Genomic DNA, 26718 nt, shown 5'->3' with positions numbered 1-26718 from the left:
ATACCCGTAGTTAAAAAGGATGTGACGGTCTTCAGTGCTAGATATAATCTACTTTGAAGAAGCTCAGGTGATGGCTGGATCTTTTGACTGGTAAATGAGACTCAGTCAAAGGTAGGAACTTTCTGACTGAGACCATTCCAGTTTGGCCTGCCACATTGCCAAAGGTTGCACTTGGTATTCGTTTCAAGGGCCCTTTGTCTTCAATGCGTCTTATTCCTTGATGTAAAGTAATCAAAGGGCTTCTTTTACAGAATCACAAAAATGTACAGATATACAAGTGTGCCAAACATTCATCTTCATCCAGTCGTAGTTAAAGAGGTTAACTATTCCACTAACCTGCCAAGTCTCACTTACTTTCATCTAACCCATTTCTGTCTAAGGTACTGAATATAAAAACACACTCCTATTCATTTGTAATCTATCTCATTGGAATTGTCTGACATCGGTAACTGTGCTGAGAGATTAGAATCTTTGGCTTCTCTTTCAAAAGCTACATTGTTCCTTGGCCATTTTAAGATGTCCCTTGCTCTCCTTTCTTCTCTGGAAATTCCCCAATTCATATTGGCTTATCAGTCATCTTGCACCTCTACTAACGGCTAATATGTAATGCTCCAAGCTTTGTTAATGCCGCTCAGTCAGTATATCGTAGCATATATGAGCAGATGTCACATGGCTCATGGCAAATCAGGTGGACATGTTGTTTTGGAATGTCCTATCGCATAATGTACAATTCCGCTACTAAAGTGTTGCTGTCCTTCCCCCGGGCTAACTGAGCCTTTATAACAACAAAATCCAATTGCTGGAGATGCTCGGTGGAGATTGCTGTTGGACAGGGATGTTTGCAGGTTACAAATTATTCCATACGTCCAGTAGGAACTCAGCATGATGTTAATTCCTTTATCTCTCTTTTTCTATACTTCTGCCACTTTGAAGTGTGACATCTGAAGTGTGACAGGCTGTACTAGATACAATACCTTTTGGATAGATAGACAGGTACAAGTACGTTATTCAAAATCCAGCTGTCGAAAAACTGGAATTGTGTGAAAACCTGACATTTTCCCTCAGGAGAACTGCTCCCAGAACAGTGACTCAATTATTTGTTGCTTTGTTCATTCAGTCATTCCCACTACACAGATATTTCCATTACCCTCCAAAAAAAATTGTTTCAATAGACTTCCATGGTCATTATACTTCTGTATGATTTGTTTCACATTTAAAGATAACTGTGCTTCTTTAGTGTTTCTCAGTGAGAGGTCCTTATTGAACTACTCAACATGCCAGCTTCCTGAAAGACAGCCGCCTGTCCTAGTGACATCACTACAGCAAGCCAGAGGTCACATCAGATACATTATATTTCAAAATCCTAACAACCCTTTTTCAGATTGAACTAGAGATCTAAGCATCCCTCTTTTCCTTGCAAGCAGAAGACACATTTGCATGCACAATCCTGTGTAACTGAGTTACCCAATTTACCCACCATATATCCAATGTTCTCATGCATTGACAACTGTTTGTTTTGTTAGGGGAAATAAAATTGATTTATTAAAAAGGATTATAATTATTGCAGACTTCGAGTGAAAGACACTACGAATGAAATGCTTACATAGACAGGACATTTTACACCCTATGGGCCCATATTTGTTAGCATGAGTTGTCTGATGAGGCTTGTACTCGTCAAGGACCTGCATTTGCAAAACAGTCCAGCAAGGTCTTGGTTACTGACTGTTAGAAGGACAGACATTGGGCGGGATCTTACGGCCTCGCTAATCCTGAAACCGTAAAATCCTGCCTGAGGTCAACAGACCTTCCCATTGTCCGCCCCTCGCTCATTCCAATTCCCATGGTGGGTGGGGTGGTGAAATTCCGGTAGTAAAATTCCAGCCATTGTGTCAGAACAGAGTAAGTTAGTCTCTGGGAGATAAGAGAGAGGACAGATAGTGCCTGGCTGGGCGGATCTTTGATTTGATTTATTATTGTCACATATATTGGGATACAGTGAAAAGTATTGTTTCTTGCATGCTATCTGTTTAATATAAACCTATGTGTAGACAAGAATGGAATTTATCCACGTTCTGTGTACATAAAAATACAGTGTATAAATGTGGTGGTAGTCTGTGACTTGGCAAATTGCTACTCCAGGGCTTTCTCTAGGGCTGTGCTCTCCCTGCATGTCGCAAGAACAAATGATCGTAACCTGTACCTGAATCACCTGCGATCAATTCATAGAACATCACCACAATTTATTGTCACTCGTTTCATATGCATTGCACACATAGGGCAGAATTTTCCCGTCCCGCCTGCCACGGGCGGGGGCAGACCATGCAAAGGTCCGATGATCTCCTGCGGGAATTTCCAGCCTTGGGGCGAGCGCGGCCGCAAAATCCCACCGTCTTTAAACCATGGAGGTCTCTTAATGGAACACATGCTTGTTGATATCGGCTGTTCGTCTGGGTGATGCTCCATGGCTGAAGGGTGTTGATCCCATGGCTCTTGTTACCTTGGAGAGTTTTATCATTCCATTGCGATTGGTGTGGATACATAGGACCTCTGGGACTGATGATAGTTCTGCACTCAGTATAGTTGGTGAGATCTCGTCTCCTTGACCAGCTAATTGCAGTGAAGGAACAGTTTCACCATTTGATCACATAAGCCTGAGTTTGCACCAGTATATTTGGTCTTTCATGTCCACCATGTACAATCGAGGTGACAATTTCTCTGCACATGTCCCAAGTTTACGTGTGGGCCGACTCTTGTTAAGGGTATTGAGGGTTTGTACCCTGACTGGTTCCTCATGTTTTTCCATGGCTACATATTCGTTCATGCCCCATGTAGCCACCCGCACTTCTGGATTTGGTGTTGTGTAATGAGGAGGGATTAATTAATGATCTCATAGTTAAGGATCCTCTAGGGAAGAGTGATCATTGTATGGTAGAATTCAAAATTTACTTTGAGGGAGAGAAACTGGAGTACCACACTCGCGTTTTGGAGTTAACAAAGGTAATTACTTAGGCATGAGGACAGACTTGCCCCAGTGGACTGGGCAGGAAGGCTAAAAAGTAGGACAACTGATGAGTAATGGCAGTTGTTTAAGGAGTTATTCAATTCCTCTCAACTAAATTATATTCCAGAGAGGAAGAAAGATTGTAAGAGAGGAAAAAGCACCCATGGCTAAGCAAGGAAGTTAAAGACAACATTAAGACAAAATCTAAGGTATACCATATTGCAAAGGGGTAATTTATTAGCTTGGATAGAAGACTGGTTAACAGAAGACAGAGGGTCTGGATAAATGGGTTTCTTTTTTGATTGATTGGCAAGATGTAACTAGTGGGGTGCCACAGGGTTCAGTCCTTGGGCCCTAACTATTTACAATCTATATTAATGACTTGGATACAGGGATAGAAGGTCCTATAGCTACATTTGCAAATGACACTAAAATAGATGGAATAGTAAATTGCAATGAAGAACTAAGTAATTTACAAATGGATGTCGACAGATTAGGTGAGTGGGCCAAAATGTGGCAGATGGAGTTTAACGTGGTTAAGTGTGAGGTTACCCTTTTTTGGTCCAAAAAATGGAAAAGCAACTTATCTAAATGGAGAGAGGGATCTGGGTGTCCTCCTGCATGAGGACTGGTATTCAGGTACAGCAAGTAATAAGGAAAGCAAATGGAATTTTGGCATTAATAGATAAAGGAATAGAGTATAAAATTAAGATAGTGTAGTTGCAGCTATACAAGGTCTTGGTGACACCGCACCTGGAGTACTGTGTACAGTTTTGGTCCCCTTATTTGAGGAAGGATAGAAATCATAGAAACCCTACAGTACAGAAAGAGGCCATTTGGCCCATCGAGTCTGCACCGACCACAATCCCACCCAGGCCCTACCCCCATATCTACCCACTAATCCCTCCAACCTACGCATCTCAGGACACTAAGGGCAATTTTTAGCATGGCCAATCAACCTAACCCGCACATCTTTGGACTGTGGGAGGAAACCGGAGCACCCGGAGGAAACCCACGCAGACACGAGGAGAATGTGCAAACTCCACACAGACAGTGACCCAAGCCGGGAATCGAACCCAGGTCCCTGGAGCTGTGAAGCAGCAGTGCTAACCACTGTGCTACCGTGCCGCCCTGTACTGGCATAGGAGGCAATTCAGAGGAGGCAGTTCAGAGGAGGTTCACTAGATTGATTCCAGAGATGAGAAATTTCTCTTACGAAGCGAGATTGAGCAATTTAGGCCTATACTCTCCAGAGTTTAGAAGAATGAGATCTAATTGAGATAGATAAGATGATAAAAGCTAGATGTAGACAGGATGCTTCCTCTTGTGGGGCAATTTGGAACAAGAGGTTATAGTCTTAGGATAAAGGATAGCAGATTTAAAACAGGTGAGGAGAAACTACGGGCCCGATTCTCCCATCGTGACCCGCAACTTTACTGGCGGGTCTGGTCGGGAGAATCACATCGTCGGCCTTTTTCCGGGATTTGCGCATGCGCCGGGAACACATGCACGTCTCCTGGAGCCAGGGAACAGTCAGAGTCCAGACCACGCTGGAAACTGGCGGGAAGGCAGGTGAGACATTTGAATCTTTTTTAATGTAGTTTAAATATATTTTGCATGTCATTATCGGGAATTTGCCGGTCTTGATAGAATCTCCCATCCCACCAGGAGTACTTCATTCTGGCCATGTTTGGAGTAGCTCCCCACGTTCGGGGAACTAGCGGGAGACCCCACCGGAATGAAGGGGTCAGGCGGTGGGGTGGGGTGGGGGGGGGTGGTGCCCCCTGGGCATGGGCACCCTGGCAGTACCAGCCTGTGCCCCTTGGCACTGCCCAAGGGGCAAAGTACCCATGCCCAGGGGACACCTTGGTACTGCCCACCGGGCATCGGGCAGTGTCAAAGGGGTGGGGCCTATTGTGGGTGGGGCCTAGGGGTGACTGGAGAAGTTGGGGGGTCTGCTGCCACTCTACATGGCGATCGGATAGAGGGAGGCTAGCCTCCTGGGGGGGGGGGGGGGGGGGGGGGGGGGTGGTGTGCCGCTAGAGAGGCAGCACTGCAGGGGTCCCCGGGCTGGCCAGCAATTGAGCTGGCCAACAAACGGGAAGATTGACAGATCGGGACCACTGCACATGCGCAGAGCTCTGAAGCTGTCAGACTCTGGCGCGAATAGGCCCTGTCCCATGGTTTTTAATGAGATTCCCGATTATGACCTCTACATTGCACAAAGTGGGGAGATTTGAGTGAGAAGCTGCACTGAAAAAACAGTCGTGATCTAGAACAGTTTTTCCACCAATTCAGCCCTTGTGGGACAATCACCCCCCATTCTCTCAAAGGGTCATGAATCTGTGGAATTCACTACTTCAGAGTGCGGTGGATGCCGCGACATTAAGTAAATTGAAGGAGGAGAGAGACTGATTTTTAATTAGCGTTGGGTTGAAGGGTTATGGAGAATGGGCAGGAAAATGGAGTTGAGGCCGAGATGAGATTAGCCATCATTGTAATGAATGGTGGAGCAGGCTCAAGGGTCTGAATTACCAACTCCTGCTCCTAATTCTTATGTTCTTATGCACTAGGTCACTCAGATACCTCTGCACCTCAGATATCTGCAATTTCTCACCATTTAGACAAGCATTTTTAGTCATTCTGCCAAAATAGAAAATTTCACATTTGCTCGAATTATACTCCATTTGTCAGATTTTTGCCCATTCACTTAGTCGGGCTAAGTGGTTAGCACTGCTGCCTCACAGCGCCAGGATGCCGGGTTCAATTCCTAGCTTGAGTGTGCGAATAGGGGATTTTCACAGTAACTTCAATGCAGTATTAATGAAAGCCTACTGGTGACTAATAAATAAACTTTAACTTTTAACTTTAGCAGTTAACACTGCTGCCTCACAGTGCCAGGGACCCGGGTTCAATTCCCAGTTTGGGTCACTGTCTGTGTAGAGTCTGCATGTTCTCCCCGTGTTTGTGTCGGTTTCCTCTGAGTGCTCCAGTTTCCTCCCACAGTCCGAAAGACGTGCTGGTTAGGTGCATTGGCCATGCTAAATTCTCCCTCAGTGTACCCGAACAGGCGCCAGAGTGTGGCGACTAGGGGATTTTCACAGTAACTTCATTGCAGTGTTAATGTAAGCCTCTTGTGACACTAATAAATAAACTTAATCTATCTGTTCCTTTGTAGCCCCCTTACATCCTCTTCACAATTTACTTTCCTACCTATCTTTGTCGTCAGCAAATTTAGCAACCACACCTTTAGTCCCTTCAAGTCATTTATATAAACTTTAAAAAATTGAGACCCCAGCACTGATCTCTGTGGCACACCCCTTGTCACATACTGTCAACTAGAAAAAGACTGATTAATGCCAAGTGTTTCCTGTTCGCAAGCCAATCTTCAACCGATGCCAATATGTTACCCCCTACATCATGAGCTTTTATTTTACACAATAAATCCTTTGATGTGGCACCTTTTCAAATGCCTTCTGGAAATCTCAGTACAGTACTTCATTGGCTTTGGGATATCCTGAGGCCTTTATAAAAATGCAAATCTTTCTTCTGCTTTGTTCTTAAAATGACCCATGTGTATGGAGTTAATAAAGGGGAAATTGAATAGGGTATAAGAAAAGCCATGAGCCATCACTTCTCCTGCAGAATTGAGTTCAATATCCATCATTATTAATAAAACAGTGCTCCCAATATCCTGGGAATTAAATTACACTGCTAACAATGTTTTTTATTTGTGAAGAACAGTATGCATTATTTATTTAATGCATCACATCACAACGATGGATGAGACATGGGGACCTGGGTGTCAGCTTTCACTCAGTGGCCTGTTAATTCAGAAACAGGGATGGGCAATAAATGCTGTAAGAGGTCTCACAACTCCAGGTTAAAGTCCAACAGGTTTATTTGGTAGCACAAGCCACTAACTTTTGGAGTGCTGCCCCTTCATCAGGTGAGTGGGAGTTCTGTTCACAAACAGGGCATATAAAGACACAAACTCAATTTACAAAATAATGGTTGGAATGCGAGTCTTTACAGGTAATCAAGTCTTAAAGGTACAGACAATGTGAGTGGAGAAAGGGTTCAGCACAGGTTAGAGATGTGTATTGTCTCCAGCCAGGACAGTTAGTGAGATTTTGCAAAGCAAGGCAAGTCGTGGGGGTTACAGATAGTGTGACATGAATCAGAAATTGGTGGAATTTGGGTTAGGCAGTATCTGTGGCAAGGGAAACGGAGTTTCAGTTGATGAACCACCTTTTTTTGATTTATTGTCACATGTATCGGGACACATTGAAAAGTATAGTGTTGTACAGACAAAACATACTGTTCATCGAGTACATAGGGGAGAAGGGTGCAGAATACAGTGTTGCAGTTACAGATAGGGTGAAGAGAAAGATTAGCTTGACATAGGACCATTCAAAAGTCTAATGGCAGCAGGGAAGAAGCTGTTCTTGGGTCGGTTGGTACGTGTTTTCAGACTCTTGTATCTTTTCCCTGATGGAAGAAGGTGGAAGAGAGTATGTCTGTGGTGCGTGGGGTCCTTGATTATGCTGGCTGCTTTTCCAAGGCAGCAGGAAGTGTAGCCAGAGTCAATGGATGGGAGGCTGGTTTGTGTGATGGCCTGGGTTTCGTTCACAACTCTTTGTAGTTTCTTGCGGTCTTGGTCAGAGCGGGTGCCATACCATGCACTTGAACTACTATAATTTACAGGGATATGGATGAAGAACTGGAAAATGGAATTAGGCTGGATAGCTCTTTTTTTTGGCTGGCACATTGTTGATGGGCCAAATGGCCTACTGTGCCATAAATTTTCAAAGTTTCTATGAGATGATTATTGTAATATTTAACACACAATGTATTATCCTGCAGCTGAGTTGTACTTGTGTGTAACTGGCCAGACACCTCAAGTCACAAGGTTGAAGAATTGTACGCATGAGCAATTGTATCTGCCAATTCTCCGAAGCCAGAACCTGAGCTCAAATCCACAGTGATACTTTCTCTAGATTGACAAAATAATATAACATGCTGGTGGCCTTGCAGAGTAGATGAAGCTAGCTATATATATTAGCATTCATCTTTCTGTGCCTGTGATCCCAGGTAAGGGAGTACTTGGGTTAGCACAGTCGTTAGCACTGCTGCCTCACAGCACAGTAAGAAGTCATCTGAAGAAGGAGCGACACTCCAAAAGCTTGTGCTACCAAATAAACCTGTTGGACTTTAACCCGGTGTTGTGAGACTTCTTACTGTGCTTACCCCAGTCCAACGCTGGCATCTCCACATCATGCCTCACAGCGCCAGGGACCCAAGTTCGATTCCCGGCTTGGGTTACTGTCTGTGCAGAGTCTGTATGTTCTCCTTGTGTCTGCGTGGGTTTCCTCCGGGTGTTCCAGTTTCTTCCCACAGTCCGAAAGACAAAGAACAAAGAAAATTACAGCACAGGAACAGGCCCCTCGGCCCTCCAAGCCTGCACCGACCATGCTGCCTGAACTGAACTAAAACCCTCTACCCTTCCGGGGAGTATATCCCTCTTTTCCCATCCTATTCATGTATTTGTCAAGACGCCCCTTAAAAGTCACTATCGTATCCGCTTCCACTACCTCACCCGGCAACGAGTTTCAGGCACCCACCACCCTCTGTGTAAAAAATCTGCCTCGTACATCTCCTTTAAACCTTGCACCTTAAACTTGTGCCCCCTAGTAATTGACTCTTTCACCTTGGGAAAAAGCTTCTGACTTTCCACTCTGTCCATGCCTCTCATCATCTTGTAGACTTCTATCAGGTCATCCCTCAACCTCCCGTCGTTCCAGCGAGAACAAACCAAGTTTCTCCCACCTCTCCTCAAAGCTAATGCCTTCCATACCAGGCAACATCCTGGTAAATCTTTTCTGTACCCTCTCCAAAGCCTCCACATCCTTCTGGTAGTATGGTGACCAGAATTGAACACTATATTCCAAGTGCGGCCAAGACGTGCTGGTTAGGGTGCATTGGCTATGCTAAATTCTCCCTCAGTGTACCCGAACAGGCGTCGGAGTGTGGGGATTTTCACAGTAACTTCATTGCAGTGTTAATGTAAGCCGACTTGTAACACTAATAAATAAACTATCTGTGAGCGAAAATAGAGTTAACATTTCCAGTCCACATGACACTTTTAATTCTGTTGCTGCTCCAGGGATGCTGCCTCTTTACCTGATGAACATTTCCAACATTATCTTTCCTCCCCCAGGGAGTTGTTCCGTGGACCATGTCTATGTTTTGTGTCTTAGGTTGCACTCCCTTTTTGTTTTCGTGAGGAACCTTTTATTAATGTTTTGTTTGCACTTCAGTCCCACGCTCCTGATCTATGGGCACCTGGTGCGGAGAGGGGCGGGTCGGGATGGCGACCTCCTCGTGAACCTGCTCCTGGGCCTGGCGAAACGCGCCATTTACAAAGTCCAGGCAGCGGGCGATCGAGGGGGCCGTCCATCCTGACTGTCTGCCCCTCTACCGCGGCTATGGTCGCGGCCAGGTGTCCCTGGGGAGGGAGTATGCGGTGTCCACGGGGGTGCAGTTGACGTCTTCCGCGCCCGTTGGCCACCGCAGGGGTTGGGGTGCATTATCGACCCTAATAATCACATTATAATTTGATGTTTTCAACTTTCCTTTGTACTTTGATTTTGTTCGGGCTGTTCCCCCCTCCTTTTTGGGGAGCTGCCCCTTTTACTTTATCCCTGAGTTAATTTGAGTTGGTTTATTTGGTTGGCCCTAAAAGAGGCCCCTAGGGAGGAGGAGTTGTTGTCGTCGTCAGGAGCCCTCTCTGCGCATGCGCACCGCCATCGCGCGCGCGCACCCCCCTCCCCGGTGACGGTTTTTTCGAATAATCCTGTTCGCCGCGCCTGCGCACTGCCGGGAGCCGGGGCCTGTTCGCAGGGCAGAGGAGGGGAGATCCACTCGCCGCGCCTGCGCTATAATGAGAAAATAGTGCGGGCGGATTTTCTTTTCCTCCTTCCGTCCTGTTGTTTGTCTCGGAGCGGTGAGAGGAAACGGTGCGCTGAGAGGATTAAACAAATCGAGTGTTTGTGCATAAATATACGGTGAGTGAGGTTGTCGGTTGAAGTACTTCGGTCGACATTTAAGTCAGGGAAGTTGTAATTAGGATTGGTTAAATGTTTATGTTCTGCGAAACCAGGACGACAACCGCGCCCCAATCTCGTTTTGTGAAGTAAAAAGAAACGCGCGATAATGCTTTTATTTGTTAACGTGTTCTGGTGTGTGTTGTGTTAAATTATCCGGAGGCGAGGGGTGACCTTAAATTCGGCATAGCTGGCTTTCGGGTTATTTTTTTTCTCTGCGTTGTCTTTCGCTCCGCACCCGCCGTTTAAAATGGCGGCGGGGCGCTAAAATGGCGGCGGCTCCGGGAGGGTGCCCCCGGCTTCCCTGAGGCCTGGGGAGGGGAAAGAGGGTGCCCCCGGCTTCCCTGAGGCCTGAGGAGGGGAGAGAGGGTGCCCCCGGCTTCCCTGAGGCCTGGGGAGGGGAGAGAGGGTGTCTCCGGCTCCCTGAGGCCTGGGAAGAGAGGGTGCCCCCGGCTCTCTGAGGCCCGTGGAGGGGAGAGAGGGAGCACCAGGCTGCCTGAGGCCCGGGCAGGGGAGAGGGGGCGCCCCCGGCTTCCCGAGGCCCGGGCAGGGGAGAGAGGGCCCTGAGGCCTGGAGAGAGAGACCCCCACCCCCGGCTCCCTGAGGCCCGAGGAGAGGGTGCCCACCCCACTGGCTCCCTGAGGCCCGGGGCGGGTCAAGTATCACCAGTTCCGTAAGGATAAGGAAGGGGATGTCACCGGCTCCTTTGGCATAGTGGCTAGCAAGGCGAGTCCAGCTTCTCAAAGACTGGGTGAGGAGAGGTGGATATCTCCAGCTCCTTGAGGATTGGTGGTGGGGGAGGAAGGAGGGGTCTCCAGCAATTTAAGGACTTTGGGGGGGGGGGGGAGGAGAGGTTTCTGCAACTTTTGGCGGAGAGGATCATTTTGAGGCCCTTTGTGGAGGGGGGGAGGGGAAGTTTCCAGTTCCGGGGGGGGGGGGGGGGCGGATGTGTTCAGCTTCTTCAGAACTCAATCGGTTGGGGTGCCTCCAACTCTGAAATCGTTGGTAGGAGGGGTCTCCAGTTCCTTGAGGACTCTGGGGAGCAGGGTAGCTGCCTCCATCTTCTGTGTCGCAGTTACAATTAAAACTTGTGGTTTGCTCTCCTTTTTTCCCTTCCTCTTGCACAATAATATTTCCACCACTCCCTTCTAAAGCATTGTGAAACAGCTTTTGTAATTTGAAGATTGGTTCTGTCGCCATTTAAGATAGCTTAACTGACTCATGTTTGTGTGTATAGAATTTAGATCTCATGATTTACGTGCCATCTCCATTCCTTAAGATTGACTGTTCACGTTGTCAGTTTGAGTGAAGCACATTCAAAAGTAGCACAACAGTAATGTGTACAATATTGATTTTCCATGCCCTTCCAACAGACCCGACCTGGCTTGCAGGTCAGACATGTATTATACTGCCCACTTGCTGTTAATTTCTGCATTCTTTAGGAAAGTTCTCACCTATGTGCCATTGCACGGTGTAGTTAAGTTCTGAAATTTGCTTTCGTACACCCTTACTAAATGGATTATTAACTGGTATGTGCTTAAAAATAATTGAATTTGACCGTTTAGTTCATTAAAAGTTACAGGATGAGAGAACGTGTATCTACAGTTTTGATCTGTTTCCAGAAATTGTCTGCACGTGTGTGTGGTGTGACTTTGCAGTATTCCTTTTGTTAGATGCAATTAGATGGGTGGGATTAGGAAGTTTTAATTTTCAAAGTTAGTTATTCCTTGCAAAATATAGTTTAATAATTTCAGTGTCTTTCATTGTAAATGTATTATGCTCTGAAGTGGTCTATGTATTTTCTCAGAAAACGCCATGTCTGATGAAGGAAAGCTTTTTGTTGGTGGACTCAACTTTGACACGGATGAGCAATCACTGGAACAACTATTTTCCAAGTACGGGGAGGTTCGTGATGGTAAGATTTTAATGTGTACATTATGTTCATTTGAAACAATTTTAACATGACCATTCCCTTACTAAGAACATAGAATTGGCTGGCCTGTACCAAATATGCTTTGTCATAGGTTGGTATTTGTATATTAAACTAAAATAACAACGAGATGACAACCAAGAAGGGACTGTCAGACTTGGCTGGTTTTAACGGGAAGGCAAAAGGACACAAAGGATTGAACATATCAAGATAATACTGCCAGCATTTTAAAATGAGATGGTAACTTTTAATTTTCACGTTCAAGATTAGCGCACTCAAGTTGGAGAGTCATGCACCTAAACTGGTTATTTTGGATTGATACCCAACTGCTATAGTTTTCACTAGAATCTCTCCTGAATAAAAACGTCGAGTCTGAGCCACATTGCTAGTGCACAAGGTTAGGTTCACATCCAATTGAAGATACTCCATTGAATGTTTTTTAGCAAGTGTACCAGGACTGTCCAAGTTAGATGTATTTTAGTGTTCGGTTTAAATATTCCCCTGTGTGCTACTTGCAGATGTTCAAACAAAAGTATAGGGTACTCCTAGTTTGTATTCTTCAATCAAGACTAAATAGTGACTTGTTATTTATACTGTCCTTTCAATCTAGGGTGCTTTGTGGGGGAATAATAGAGAGAATGAATAAATGCAATTTGCAGTTGCTGAATGAATGTCAGAAGAGGTGACTGAAATCAGGTTTGAAAAGATAGGTTTTCTGAAATTGCAAAGCCAAAATGGTTTAGGCAAGGAAGAGATGAATCAAGGTGGCTGATCTATCTTCAGATATTGGGGTAAAGGGATGTGAAGGATGTGCAAACTATTCAAATGAGGTGCTGTGGGATACATGAGGCTCAGGTATATTGAAATGAACAGCTGGAGGATTGTGAGGAATGTTTCGAATTTAATGCAATGAGGCAGAGACAGCCAAAAGCCAGTTTGAGATTGGGTCGTTGATAAGCAGGTTTAAGTGTGGAACTGTATGTACTGTTGAATTTTCAACAACTTTAAATTTATGATGGGTGGTGTGCTGAAGACACTGAAGATATTACAGAACAGAGGTGGGTGATGTTGGAAATAAAATTGGTGATGGGATGTGGAAATCACAGCCCTGTCTCCGGTATAGCATGATGTGGAGATGCCGGCGTTGGACTGGGGTAAGCACAGTAAGCAGTCTCACAACACCAGGTTAAAGTCCAACAGGTTTATTTGGTAGCAAATACCATAAGCTTTCGGAGCAATGCTCCTTCGTCAGATGGAGTGGTCTCTGTTCAGGAAACATCAGGCTAACCTGATGTTAGAACAGAGACCACTCCATCTGACGAAGGAGCATTGCTCCGAAAGCTTATGGTATTTGCTACCAAATAAACCTGTTGGACTTTAACCTGGTGTTGTGAGACTGCTTACTCCGGTATAGCACCCAGATTGTTAAATGTGATTTGACTTGAGGAAGTGGACAGGGTAGTGAATAAAATTTTGTTAAATGCTGACAAATCTTATAAATAAAACTTTGTTAAATGCTGACGAATCTTATGCTTCTGTTGTAGGCTAGCAGGCATCTTTGTTCCTGGTATGAAATCTTCAAGTAAACTGATCTTGTCAGAGACACAGTTCTTTCAACTGCATTTTTAAAAAAATGACCAGCTCAACATTAACAGCTGCTCCATAAATACTCTATGCAAGATGTTTAATTTGGAAATTTATATGTATTTTTTAATTTGAACACTTAATCCTGATGCTGCTTTCTTTTCTCCTTGCTCATGTTTAGTCCTTGTGATCAAAGATAAAGATACACACAAATCCCGAGGATTTGGTTTTGTTACTTTTGAAAATCCTGATGATGCACGAGATGCCTTGGCTATGAATGGAAAGGTATATATTTCTAGATAAGAGTCTTTTAAAAGTTAGATGGTAGGCATCCAACTTCTGAGAGAACCTGTCCATCTTGGATCTATTCATAATGGGAAAGCATTTTGTACCAGAAGGCCGTGTTTTCTATGGAACAAACGTCATTTACACCATTGTACACTGTCTTTAACCTATTTCATTACATAAGTTCCAATATGTTTGAAGTAACTTAGTGACTCTATTCAGGTATTCAACCAGAAAATTAGACTTGTGGACTTATTAACCTCCCACTTGGTTAGCCTGATGTTTCCTGATTACATTTTTCCTCAATTACACCTATATATTCCTTGAGCAGGACAAGTTTGTTTTGAATTCCAAACTTTTGAGGAAAACAAATTGAAATATTGCGATTATACTCAGTTTATATTATCAATACTTATTAATAACCTCCTCCACTATGGGAATTGAGTGCGTGTTGTTGGTGTCGCTCTGCATCACTAAATGGCTGCCCAGCCAACTGAGCTAAACCAATGAAGGCCTGCCTTCTCAATCTTGCCCTTTGCCTGAGCTGTGGTGATCATTGGGTTAAAGTCACCACCAGCCAACTCTCCCCGGGAGAGCAGTCTATAATCACCTGGAACTATGACAACTCTACCTTTTTACTGTGAATACTGCTCCACTGTGGCGATTAATTGGTTTTGTTTCTTTTGTCACTTTCAGTCAGTTGACGGTCGGCAGATTCGAGTAGATCAAGCAGGAAAGGGCTCCGGAGGGCGGTCTCGGAATTACCAAAGTGGGCAATCACGAGGTTATGGATTTCGTGGTGGGAGAAGCAACCGTGGATTTTACAGAGGTGATTTAATGTTGGAAATTAACATGGTGAATGCAGTAGAAAAATTGACACAAATGGGTTGAGTTTGTGAAATCCTATGAGGTTTTTTAGGTAACAGTCTTATTTGAACTGACCTGTATGTGATTTCAGTGCCCTTGTGGCAACTAGGGGTGATGGGGTGGGTAATACTGCTTTGCTGAAGTTGAACAACTTTGGTGCCAGTATTGAGGTTGGTGCTGTACAGAATGTCTGGGAGATCAGCGGCATTCAGCATATTGGGTCTTAACACTCGCTTCCACCCACAATTGTAAAAACATTTGATATTTGTATTCCATTGTATATAGTAGGCAAATCTTGTATGTTAAATTTTTCTATCCATGCCCTTCAGTACACATAAGGCTAACTTGCTCAATCTTCTAATAGACGGTGACAGAAGTGGACGAAGCAATTACAGAAGCGACTACTATAATAGGTAAATAATTGCATTCCTGCATATTGGCAAGTTTTTTTTTTGTATTGCATTGTGGTAAATACATTTTTTTTAAATTGTAGGAGTCAAAATTCTAGCAGCTATGGCTATAACAGTTCAGTTGGAAGGTCGTATCGGGATGACTATGATAGTTATGGTAAGTACATGTACAAACCTCTTATTAAGCTTCCAGTGTATTTGCAATTTAACACTGAAAATCATCAGCTTAGAACAGTGGATTATACATTTAATCTTGTATATTAAAATGTTCTTTGTTCTTTTACAAAATCTAAGAACTTCATTATATTACGACACTGAGATTTCCTACCTGTTGAAAAACTGGTATTGACTTTCAATGTGAAAAATTCCATACAGCTTTATGAACTTCAAGCTTTCTTAAAATCTCACCTGGGATATATGGAATATCCGACTTGTAGGTTTCTTTTTCACCTTTTCGCAATGTTGGGTTTTAACTGCAATAATACCTTGACATGAAGTTGTTTTTAAATTTGGCGAGCTTAATGTAAACCTTTATATGAACAGTAGTATAGGTTGCTATGATTCAGTTTTGAAATGAAGATGTATCAGCAAGGAGTGTTTGGCTGTGGGATTTTTGAAAGGAGTTAAACCTGCAAGATTACTTGATATTAATTGTGTTGCCACTGTTGGGCATATTTTACTCATTGTAAATTTAACTGCCACAAATGTCAATTTTTCAGCCACAAATGTCAATTTTTACTTGGTGAATCAGGTGGCTGAAAGGCTTTGTTTCAACCTCCCCTTCCACACCTAATTTTTTAAAAATGTATCCCTTCCTCTGCACTGGAACTAGAAGCCAGGAGAAAGGGCAAAGACTATTTCTAAAAGGCTACAGTGAATTAGATGAAAATATAAGCATAACAAAGATGTGGGAATTCTGATGAGCTATTTTAAATTGTACTTTTCGATGTTATTGTAATTTAGGATTTTATAGCGATAATAAAGTTTATTTTACTAATATGAAAGAACCTGATGTTTTATAAAATTCTGTGAATTGTAAACCTTCAATTTTCAAAATGTTTTCAATTAAGTGTGTTTCATAAGACTGTAATTATGTAATCGCTTAACTTAGCACACTTTATTTTCAAAATGTGAAATCTAAAATCGAGATTGGATAATCAGGATTTTACGGATCCAAATTTTCCTTATCACTTGTTTTCTATCTCTGATCAATTAAGTTCAATTCTAACAACTGGATAAATGGAGCGCTCCTGTTTATAGAAAAATGCTGGTTACTCTCAATTATTGTTTCGTAGAGTCATTTTTCTGTACATTTGCAAACCAAACATATCAAGTCAGCATAAATTTCAGGTGAAATTTTCGTTTCCAACTCTCCTCCAGGACTGAAGAAATTATAATGAACTCATTGCCTGTCTTGATGACAAATTTAAACTATTTTATGGTGTATTATTTTTGAGACCATGGCTTCTGTACTGGTGGTTGAACTCCCGTTGTACTATTTAATCAGCAGTATATGGAAGACAAGGGAGGTGACTGACATGAAATAACCTCTTCTGCATTATGCTCCCTGGGGCTTTGGCTGCTGAGTTTTGCTCACAGAGCTTTGAGTGGGCCGAGCAGCCCTATCAGCGAACTATCTATCTAATTGGCAATGCATGTCGCGCACTCTTTATTTAGGCATTGATAGTGCTGCAGCTATATACTTCTGCGCCTAGAAGGAGTTTTGGAAGCTCCAGATTATCTATTTATAAAGCATAACTAATGCGCTCTAAAGGGCAGTTGTTTTCTGATTTTTCAATGGGCAACATAGAGAGAGATACTTTAGCTTTGGTATTTCTCTCGGTACTTCAATTTCTGTCTACGTACTACCATACTATATAACAAAAGGAAATTGTCTTGGCTGTGGACGTTGCCATAATATCTTTCAATGACATTCTGTATGAAGAGGTGGGTGCTTCATTTGCTAGCCTTTCTTTTGTACCTCCTTCCTTCTCTTTTTGACTTTTTAACCCAAGAAAAAAGTACTTGGAATGAAATGGTCATCCAAGATTCTGGCAAATGGATCCCCAATTTGAAATTGGAATCTTGCGCTGCCTTCCCAGTTGCTTGTTTTGAATATACTTAAGTTTGACCCATACCGGTACTAGCACTTCATGCAGTTTGTACTTAAAAATTAATGGTGTTAAAGAAGGAAAGTGTACCAGTCAGATGCTATTTTTACAATCTGATAGAATATGGAGAAGCTGAATTAAAAGTGTATTACAAATTCTTTACCTTGTGCCTGCTTCTCCTCCTCCAGCTACAAATGAATAATCAATCTCCTTGAATCAAGATCATCCTCCTTTTGGCTCTTGAGTTTTGGAACTACAGAAAGCAGTTATCTTCTGAACTTGTTGTCTGTTTTAACATTATCAAAATTATTGACAGTCTGATAGCTTCTGACTTGAATGTGCATTTACTTTTAGGTCAAAAATGACCTATTGAGCCTATTTATTTTAAAGTTTTCAGTTTCAGGCCTACACTTGTAAAGAACAAACTTGGTCATGTTTTATCTTGTTGAAATCTTCATCAGTTCCTTTCCCAACCCCACAGTTTTTTGCAGAATTTTGATATTTCTCATTTTTTCTCACTTCCCTCTGCTGGCTGTAAAAAGACCAATTTGAACAAGATCACAAAAGCTGTGCATGCTGCAGAGTATTGATTTTTTTTTTTAGTTTAATTGCTGAAATACAATTTTACGCACATTACTTTCCTGATGGTAAATCAACATTCAGTCGTTCTGCCTGTCATTAAAAATTAACTTGCAGTGGAATGTTCAAACTGCTGGATCTTGAGTATTTTGCATTGAGCCTGTTAAGATACAATTTACAAAAAAATGCATTCATTTTCAATCTAATATAGGAGGCTTGTTTTTGGAAAATTATATACTGGTAAAGTTGGCCATTTGTTCATGCTGTATTTCATGTGCAAGGATGAAACACTTTTTTTTTGTATAAACTTGGCTTTTTTGGAAACTGATTAAAGAACCTTGCCCAAAGATCTCTTGTTGCCTTTAATCAACCATAAGTATCATAGTGAACCCTGTTAACCGAAGTTCATCCAATTTGGATAAAATGTAGCTACTGAAATTGGATGTTGAGTTCTCCATTTTAATACGTGTGACTTTCTGATTATTGTCCTTTATCTACCTCTATAATTCTAAATACCGAATTAATGTAGTAAAGAACTCCCATTTTCTATTTTGTTCAATGATTTAAGTAACTCCTCATGCTACGTAATTTGTGTAATAGAGATTGCCAGAAAAACAAGATTGCTTTGTTTCCTGGCTAACTTTATACCTATTAATAACAGTGGCTTTAGAAACAACATTTAAAAAAAAAGACCTACCCTATTTGGGAAATCTGTAGTGCATCATTCTTGTGTGTTTAAAGGTGCAAATGAAATGACAGTGTCTTCTATAAAACGTTCTGCAATTGAAGTCACTATCCTCTATATTTTTAAAAACATTGAGCATATTTTGAACCAAATTTGAAGTGGTGGTCTTTGGGACCCAATAATGCAGGCGAGATGGATTAGCACTCAACTTGTTTATTTTCGTGATTTGCTCCTTTAGACCCTCTCCCTTCTCACCTTGACCCGGCAAACTAGTTTCTCTTTTTGTTGAGATTAGAATGATGCTGATTTATCTTTAGATGATTTTTGAAAATGCATGAATGAGTAATTTTGATTTGTAGTTGTAGTGTTTAGCTGTTAGCCCACTGTGCAAATGTGATGATCCATATCGACCTTTTGAATGGCTCATCTAAATTTAATTTTTAAACCCTCTTCATTCATTCCGAGTTGTATGAATAATGTAATTTTTGTGGCTGATTAAAAGAGAAACTGCATGTTTCTTTCAATAGGGAAAGCTAGATTTGTTTTATGTAACTGTTCAAGGAAACATAAATATCAGTCCTGAAAGGAACCCAAATAACATTCCAGCATCTTAGAATTCAAATTGTAAATAAAATCATTAACCTCACTTTAAGTTACAACCCTGGCCCCAGAGGTGATATCTTTTTTTAAAAAAATAAAGCCATTCTCACCTGGAATGCAAATTCTCCTTGTCACCCTACCCAAAATTCCTGTTTTACCAGGCATTTAAGTAAAACCTTTTCTCAGACTATCCTATCTGAAAGTACTTCCTGCTTAGTTGTTTTGTCCTTTTAATATTCAAAACTTGTGCAACCATTACATGAATTAAGATAACAGCCCATATTACCTGTCAAAAAGATGTCATATACTTTACAATATCAAGATTTTTGCTAGCTTTGCTGAAGGTAGTGGCATTGAAGAATGACGTGTTCCCCCTGCAAGGAAACTTCAGCTGGTTATGGCTAATGCATCAGTGGACATAATCATAGCCTTGAGGTAACTCATTTTGCTCTCGTACAATGTCCACTTTCCCATTTTGTTAAGCTGAACCATTTTAAATGTTCTGGTAATGTACTTGGAATAAACTTGAGTGGCTTTCCTCCTTGGCCTCTTTTTAATGTGTACATCTCTCTAAATCAGTTCAAACAAACTACGGTTCTCCAATTTTGTGAAATGTGCCCATATCAAGTTGGCTTGTTGCCATTGGGATAAAAGACCAATGAAGGACTCTGAAACTGTCCACTTCTGGACCTTAACTTGCCAAACTCAGCAATGCGAATGCTAAGGTCAACTGTGCTGTTAAGTGGAGGGAGGGGTGGAGTTTATGGTTTTGCGCTGTTTTTAACCAACATCCTAGTTCACAAGTTGTTTTTGATATTATTTCCAATATAATACAGCATACATTTCTAAACTGGGGTTCGCAAGGTCCCCAGATTTCAGTCTGGGGCCCAGCATACCACAAGCAATGGTTCAAATTTTGTTTTGTTTTTTAATATTTAATTTAGCATGCTTATCATTGAATAGTATTGTTTTCTGCAATTCTGCCACTTCCCTTTGGGTAACTTATCTCCAAGAGGTTGGAGTGGAGGATCTCTTGGAGTTTGGAATATTTGCAGTCTCCCCACAATTTGGAAATATATTCTGTAAATTGTGGTGGTGGACTTCTCAGTTTTTTTCCTAAAATGCAGACTTTAGTTCTGCACACTTTTTAAAATTAGTAAGCAAACCCATCTGATGTTCAGTTCATACTGAGTTGTAGTGAACATGCTTGAATTTCTCAATTATGCAAATTCTGTGCTTGGATTTTTAGATTTGCTAAACTAGGACATTTTGAAAGCAAGGACTATAGAAAGTTTTGGATTAGCTTTCGGGTGACCCACTTAAATTTTAGTGCTGCAGTAGAATTTTATGCTTGGATAGAGAATTAGTTAATGGATTAATATTTGAAATTACATACAAGATGAGGTTAACTTATTGACTTTCTATTGTAGAATGAGCAAAGCTGAAGAAAGAAGATTATGGTTAAGTTTGGAGAGGAGGTGGTGAAATCTCATGAACCGCAGTGTAAGTAATTTCATTAGGTGAAATAAAATTGTGAGTTTGTCACCAGTGTGAAATAAATCTTGCACGCAATTGCATTTGATGATAGAAAATTGGAGAAAAGGGTACTGCAATTTTGTGATGTCCACTTGTGCACTTTTAATTTTAAAACTAGGATAACTGCAATGAAGCTTTATTACCTTTCAGTTTTGTCTCTTGCATGCAATCAAGTGACTATATGATATTGGGTGAAGACCTGAGTTTGTATATACCAGAAAATAACGCCTGTATGTTTGCCTGGTTTTAATTTATCTTGACCGACCTGACCTTGAAGTTGGTGTGTTAATTAAGCTGGTATAAATTAAACAGGATTAAGGGGAAGTGAAAAACTTCCACCTTTGAACAACATTGACATTTTGCTCATCAAGCAACATTGGTTACTATTGATTAGTGATTAGCTTTGATGCTTTAGCCTAATCTAAAAATTTGAATACTTGCTTTTAACTTAGAATATGTATTCTGGTGAACTTGGATGTTTCTTCTGTTTTGTCCCACTTCATATCCTCCTCACTTATTCCAGCACTATTGGGTCAATGAGTTGATCCTTGAATGGTTTCTTCAAGCTATTGTTTGTTGAATAGCATGATCTTGGTTCACTCTTGTAAATACCAGTTGCAAATATGGACCATCAATATTTGATGCCTTAAAATTTGTTTAATTACTATTCTATATCCAAGTTTTGAAAGTATGTCAACAAATTATTGGATCGGGGTCTGATGCACATTTGATCAATCTTCGTTAATCTTCTGTTCACTCATTTCAGGCTGATTCTTCTGTTTGAAAGAAAAGGAAGAAAAAAGGAAAAACATTTTTAGCATAGTTGCAGTTAATGTTTTCAGGTAACTGGCCAATACTTTTGTTGGATTAAGTTGTTTGTGTCCAGCCTACAGTTTTCTCCTCCCATTTCATTAAATTGTGGAGATGGCATTTTTGAAAGCATTATAATTAATATGAGTGCAACAAGTACCCACCAAAGTCTTTGTGCAACAACTGGCATAGTTTTTTTTAATGTCCTGGTCTGAAGAGCTCAGTGTGCGCTCACTTTTAAATGGTGAACTTTCCCTTCATTCTCTTATGCACCAAATTCTGTCCAAAAAGATTCCATCGCGCTGATTCCATATCAATCCTGATTCTACATCACTGTTGGGAAGCAATTAAAATGTACTGTAAAAGAGGACTTGTACTGTAAATAAAGTTATAGAATGTACTTCAAAACTATCAATTAAATGTTGTAGTTCTATTGAATGTGGTTAGCGTTTTTACTTAATTAAAAGTGGTGGGCACAGTGGTTAGCACTGCTGCCTCAGAGACCCAGGTTCAATTCCCAGCTTGGGTCACTGTCTGTGCAGAGTCCGCACGTTCTTCCCGTGTCTGCGTGAATTTTCTCCGGGTGCTCTGGTTTCCTCCAACAGTCCGAAAGACATGCTGGTTAAGTGCATTGGCCATGCTAAATTCTCCTTCACTGTATCTGACCAGGCGCTGGAGTATGGCGACTAGGGCATTTTCACTAACTTCATTGCAGTGTTATTGTAAGCCTACTTGTGACACTAATTTTTAAAAAAAACTTGAACTATTTTTGTGTTTCATAAATGAAATCCACTGTGCTGCAAAAACCGTATTTGCTGCCTGGAGTAAGACCTCTTGGAATGGATGGACTGGACACCTAAAAACTAAATTATTTGAATTGACATTTATTACATTAAAGATTGTGCTTGCAGCTTTTGTTTCCAAACTATTTCAACGCTAAGTAATGAGGTACCGAGTGGGAATTACTAGCTGCAGTAACTCAGCCATCATCAACATCACGTTATTGGCAGGTGGCAGCTTTGATCAGTTGAACAATGTTTAACTGAGAAAATTCACACTATACATAATAAAAACAATTTTAAAATGAGTTGGTTATACTTGAGGACTTTGTAGAGTAAATGAATGGAGCATGTACTACTTTTGAAGTGGTGTATTTGTAGTTGAAAGGCACTTCGCCCATTGTCTAAAAGTGGCATTCCTCAATTATCCACAAATAGGACTGCTGCTCTTTATAAAGTTGGGAAAGTAATTTTACAATTCAATAAATTAGTATCATCACTATATTTGCTCACATGCCTCTACTTTTATCTCTTGAGCTGCAAGTTTTTTTTAAAGCATCACTTTTGGTTTTGTCTTTTCCATTCTCTTTCCTCCTGATGTCTCACTATATCATAAAACAATTTTAAACTCTTGATGTTTGCTGGGTATTCAGATGTAACCGGTGATGCGCCCAGAAGGGTAAACGTATGGCTGGAATTGAATGCTTTATGCTGAGTCACCAGGAAGTGTAACTTCCTGGAGAGACCTTACACAAATTTGAGTGTGGGTTTTGAACTGGATTAGAAAGATTATATAAATCTTTATCCTTCATTGTAAAAATTCTTAAACCAGAGAAACTAACTCTTTATTGATTGAAGAAAAATTGCTTTTAGACCTGTAAATAATTCTATGTAATGACTTGCATAATTGAACTAGTGATAGGAAGGAAATATTTTACTTAATCTTAATTTCCTGATTGTTCAGAAGTGGTCTTTAATTGAGTCTAGTTAAACATCAAACACGGAATTGTGCAGCTGCCCTTGGATCTCCTTGTTAAACTAACTATATGCATAACTGACTCAGGCAATCAAAGCTATTAGAAAAATGAAAATCTGTAATTTTGAGTTGCGTTGCATATAATTAAAAATTCCATGCTGTGTAATCATCTAAATTGAAAATTTGACTTTTTAGGCTATTACCTAAAGTCATTTTTAGAGAGGGTTATGAGCCAAATTACTTAGACTGACCTGGGTGGCATGGTGGGATAGTGGTTAGCACTATGCCTCGGAGCGCCAAGGACCTGGGTTCGATTCCTGGCTTGGGTCAGTGTGTGGAGTCTGCATGTTCTCCCCGTACCTGCGCGGGCTGCTCTGGTTTCTTCCCACAGTCCAAAAGACATGCTGGTTAGATGCATTGGCCATACTAATTCTCCCTCGGCATACCCAAACTGGTGTCATGAGTGGCGACTAGGGGATTTTCATTGCAGTGTTAACATTAGCCTACTTGTGACACAAACTTAAATTTGTCATTTATTTCTGTGCCATACATAAAATTTGAGATGTGCTTCTATTTGTGAAACTGCCTAGTTAAATTTGAAAGGTTACCTTAACACTCAAACTTGTCTTCTCAGTATGTAGAATTGGAGCACAGAGGAAGATAATTTGACTCATTGACAGCATTGTCTGCTGATATTTTATTCTCCCAGTGATTGATTTTATTGTCCTTAAATCTCACCTGTTGTGCAGGACGCTCCATCTTTTCACAAGGATAATGGAAATACATAACTGTCATAGGAATATAAAAACACGAGTTGGCTATTTACGTATATTCCACCATTTGATCTGTACCTCATTTAACAACCATTGATCCATATTCCTCTGTTCTTGCCTAACAATTGATTTGTATCATGTTATAGGGATTTGAGAGAGATCAGCTATGATTTATATTTGCATGATGGATTATTCTAGGGTAAACTGGATTAACTACAAATGTTAACACTATTCGGTTTTTTTTCTCTAACCGGAGATGCTTTAGTGCATTCAGAATATATTGCCTCTAGGGAAGAGACAGCATGAAATTCCTTCCCAACAATAGTTGCCCAAAAAAACTGCAAATTGATAAAGGCTGCTGATTGGAACAACCCCCGAGTTGTAGGAACTGAAACATTTAAATTCCAAGTTGCCAGTTAAAACAATGATATTTGACATTGGACAATGCAAAAGGTGTCCTGGGTTGTACATAAGTAATGGCTCATATATTGTAGTGGTATTGGTGAAAATATTAGCATTTACCATTGTTATTCTGAAATGCACAACTTTTGCAGTTTGCACATCTGTAGAATAAAGTCCAGAAGAACTGACAATGAGGAGGTCCAAGGGATGGTATTGTAATTGGAGCAATGGGACCTAGAGAGGGGTAAGATAATAAGGACCTTAGTTCCATTGAATGAAATTGCAACTACTGGCATTTATCTCGCATGTTTAATATGTCCAACTTTCCAAGGCACTTCATGAAATTTGACACAAGCTGAGATAAATCAGGTGAGCAAAAATTTAGTCTTCAATTCTGTTGTTTTGGCTAATTCTGTTGCTTCAGCTGAGATGGAAGGGTTTACGCATGACAATATGTGAACATTACTGGCAAGGCCAGCATTTGTTGGCCATCCGTAGTTGCCCTTGAACTGAGTGGTTTTTTAGGCCATTTCAGAGCACATTTAAGTCAGCCACAATGCTGTGGGGTCTGGAGTCGCATATAGGCTGGACCAGTTAAGGTTGGCAGATTTTGTTCCCTAAAGGGCATCAGTGAACGAGATGGAGTTTTACAGTAATCAATGGTAGTCTCATGGTCACCATTACTAGAAGAGTTTTATATTCCAAATTTATTAATTGAATTTAAATTCCACTAACTGCCATAGTGAGATTCAAATCCATGTCCCAAGGCATTAGCCTGGGTCTCTGGATTACTAGTCCAGTCACATTACAATACACCATCTCCCTGAGATGTGTGAATTTGAGCATTGAGTCTTAAGTTTTAAGTTTAATATTTATTTGAACGTTTTTGTGATAGATTAATTCTGATCTGCCGGAATTCTCTTCTAGAACACCCCCCACAGATTTGGAAGGTAGTAAATGTGATTTGACAGTTATTCAAGAAAGGAGGGAGAGGAAAACAAGGAACTAAAGGCCAGTTAGTTTGATATTGACAAAAGTGAAAATGTAGAATCTTATTAACTGACGAACAATGGCGTTGAGATATTTTGCTGTTACCTACAATAATTTCAACCAGCTTCACCAGTGCCAATGGAGGTGAGGAAAGCCATAACACAATAACAAATTCTCACTCAAATCTTTTTAAGCACCAAGTTGAAAAAGTAACATTACAGCTCAGTGTCCATATCCTACTGATTTCGATGAAGAAGTCCTTGATCTCAAGGATGTCATGGTTGTGACAATCCTCAAGAAAAGGGATAAATCCAATTATATAAATTAGAAATATCTTCCTGATTTCCATTGCAGGAAAAATCATTACAAGAACCCTTTGGAATCAACTTCTTATGCTTACTGAAAAGCTACTCTGGAATCTCTATGGGTTTTGGCCAAGGACATGATTTTTTACATGCCTTGCAAGCAGGGATCCTTAATAATGGATCTATTACCAACCCTTTTAAGGGTTAAGTCAGGAGTCAAACAATGTCATAGCTCCAACTCGCTTTGGCGATACTTGCTAATATGTTCCATCAGCAAATACACCTTGTTTATTGAATGGACGGTAAGCTATTTAATCTGACTCCAATCAAACATTAAGACCACTCTGGCCTAGGTCTCTGCTGTCGTAAGTGCCGCGTGGCAAATGGATCTCCAGAAAATTGTTCATGTATTTACTGAGAAATACAAGAAGATGGGACTTGCTCAACATTCAGAAGATTAAAGTTATCCATCAGTAAGTTCATGCACGTGCCCCAGGATTTACAATGAGTGCCTTAAACGTGGAACACTCCAGTACCTTGGAAATCATCTTTCACAGGAGGCTGACTGATGAAGAAATCCAGCATTGCCCAAAATCTGCTGGTGCAGCCTTTCCGCATGAGGGAGTGAGTGTTAAAGGTTGCAAAATTAAAACTGACACCAAGCTCATGGTCCTTGCTGTGTGAGGCTAAAACATGGACAATGTATAGGAGGCATTTCAAAGGACTGAGCCATACCATCAACCATATTACATGGGAGGACAGACACATCAACATTAGTGTCCCCTCACAAGGAAGCATTCGAGGCAATAAACACCAGCTTCGTTGAGTTGGTCATATAATTGAAATACCAGGCTCAGTCGGGAAGACGCACCAAAGGAAGACCAGAAGAAGTGCATCAAGGATCTGCTGAAATCAATACGAAGAAATACAACATTGAGATTAGCTCCTGCGAGACCGTCCCCTTGGACCAAATCAGAATGGCAACAGAG

The 26718-nt window shown here is 41.2% G+C and overlaps 2 protein-coding genes across 21 annotated transcripts in view; both read left to right on the top strand.

The window, feature by feature from the left end:
* Window positions 1-9768: 9768 nt before the first annotated feature.
* On the top strand, window positions 9769-21942 carry LOC144479515 (cold-inducible RNA-binding protein B-like). Of its 8 annotated transcripts, none has more exons than XM_078198271.1 (8): window positions 10066-10196; window positions 11481-11498; window positions 11915-12022; window positions 13803-13906; window positions 14603-14735; window positions 15138-15186; window positions 15267-15340; window positions 17483-18222. In XM_078198271.1, the coding sequence occupies exons 3-8, from the start codon at window positions 11923-11925 to the stop codon at window positions 17494-17496; spliced, it is 474 nt and encodes a 157-aa protein (XP_078054397.1). In that variant the 5' UTR covers window positions 10066-10196; window positions 11481-11498; window positions 11915-11922; the 3' UTR covers window positions 17497-18222. The 8 variants fall into 8 exon arrangements, with proteins under 8 accessions (XP_078054391.1, XP_078054397.1, XP_078054394.1 ...); XM_078198272.1 differs by lacking the exons at window positions 10066-10196; window positions 11481-11498; window positions 17483-18222 and adding exons at window positions 10754-10858; window positions 20589-20661; window positions 21461-21942; XM_078198265.1 differs by lacking the exon at window positions 11481-11498 and having other exon boundaries at window positions 9769-10068.
* The window catches only part of LOC144479517 (cold-inducible RNA-binding protein-like), a 31398-nt gene continuing 25268 nt past the window's right edge, over window positions 20589-26718 (top strand). For 10 of the 13 annotated variants that reach the window (XM_078198290.1, XM_078198289.1, XM_078198287.1 and 7 more), the window contains exons 1-2: window positions 20604-20661; window positions 21461-21536. The gene's annotated coding sequence lies outside the window, so the exon portion shown is untranslated. Of the gene's footprint in view, window positions 20662-21460; window positions 21537-24586; window positions 24679-26718 lie in introns of all 13 variants that reach the window. The other 3 variants (XM_078198292.1, XM_078198284.1, XM_078198276.1) reach the window with 2 other exon arrangements.

The sequence above is a fragment of the Mustelus asterias genome, chromosome 26, assembly GCF_964213995.1.
Source record: "Mustelus asterias chromosome 26, sMusAst1.hap1.1, whole genome shotgun sequence".
NCBI classification, from domain to species: Eukaryota; Metazoa; Chordata; class Chondrichthyes; order Carcharhiniformes; family Triakidae; genus Mustelus; species Mustelus asterias.
The sequence above is the reverse complement of the archived record's forward strand: the minus strand, read 5'-3'. Positions and strand labels throughout refer to the sequence as shown.

Coding starts and splice junctions, on each gene's coding strand:
- LOC144479515 (XM_078198264.1), top strand. CDS start 11,444: ATGTGTACAATATTGATTTTCCATGCCCTTCCAACAGACCCGACCTGG. Junction 12,023..13,802: donor GTACGGGGAGGTTCGTGATG/GTAAGATTTTAA, acceptor GCTCATGTTTAG/TCCTTGTGATCAAAGATAAA. Junction 15,187..15,266: donor AGAAGCGACTACTATAATAG/GTAAATAATTGC, acceptor TTTAAATTGTAG/GAGTCAAAATTCTAGCAGCT.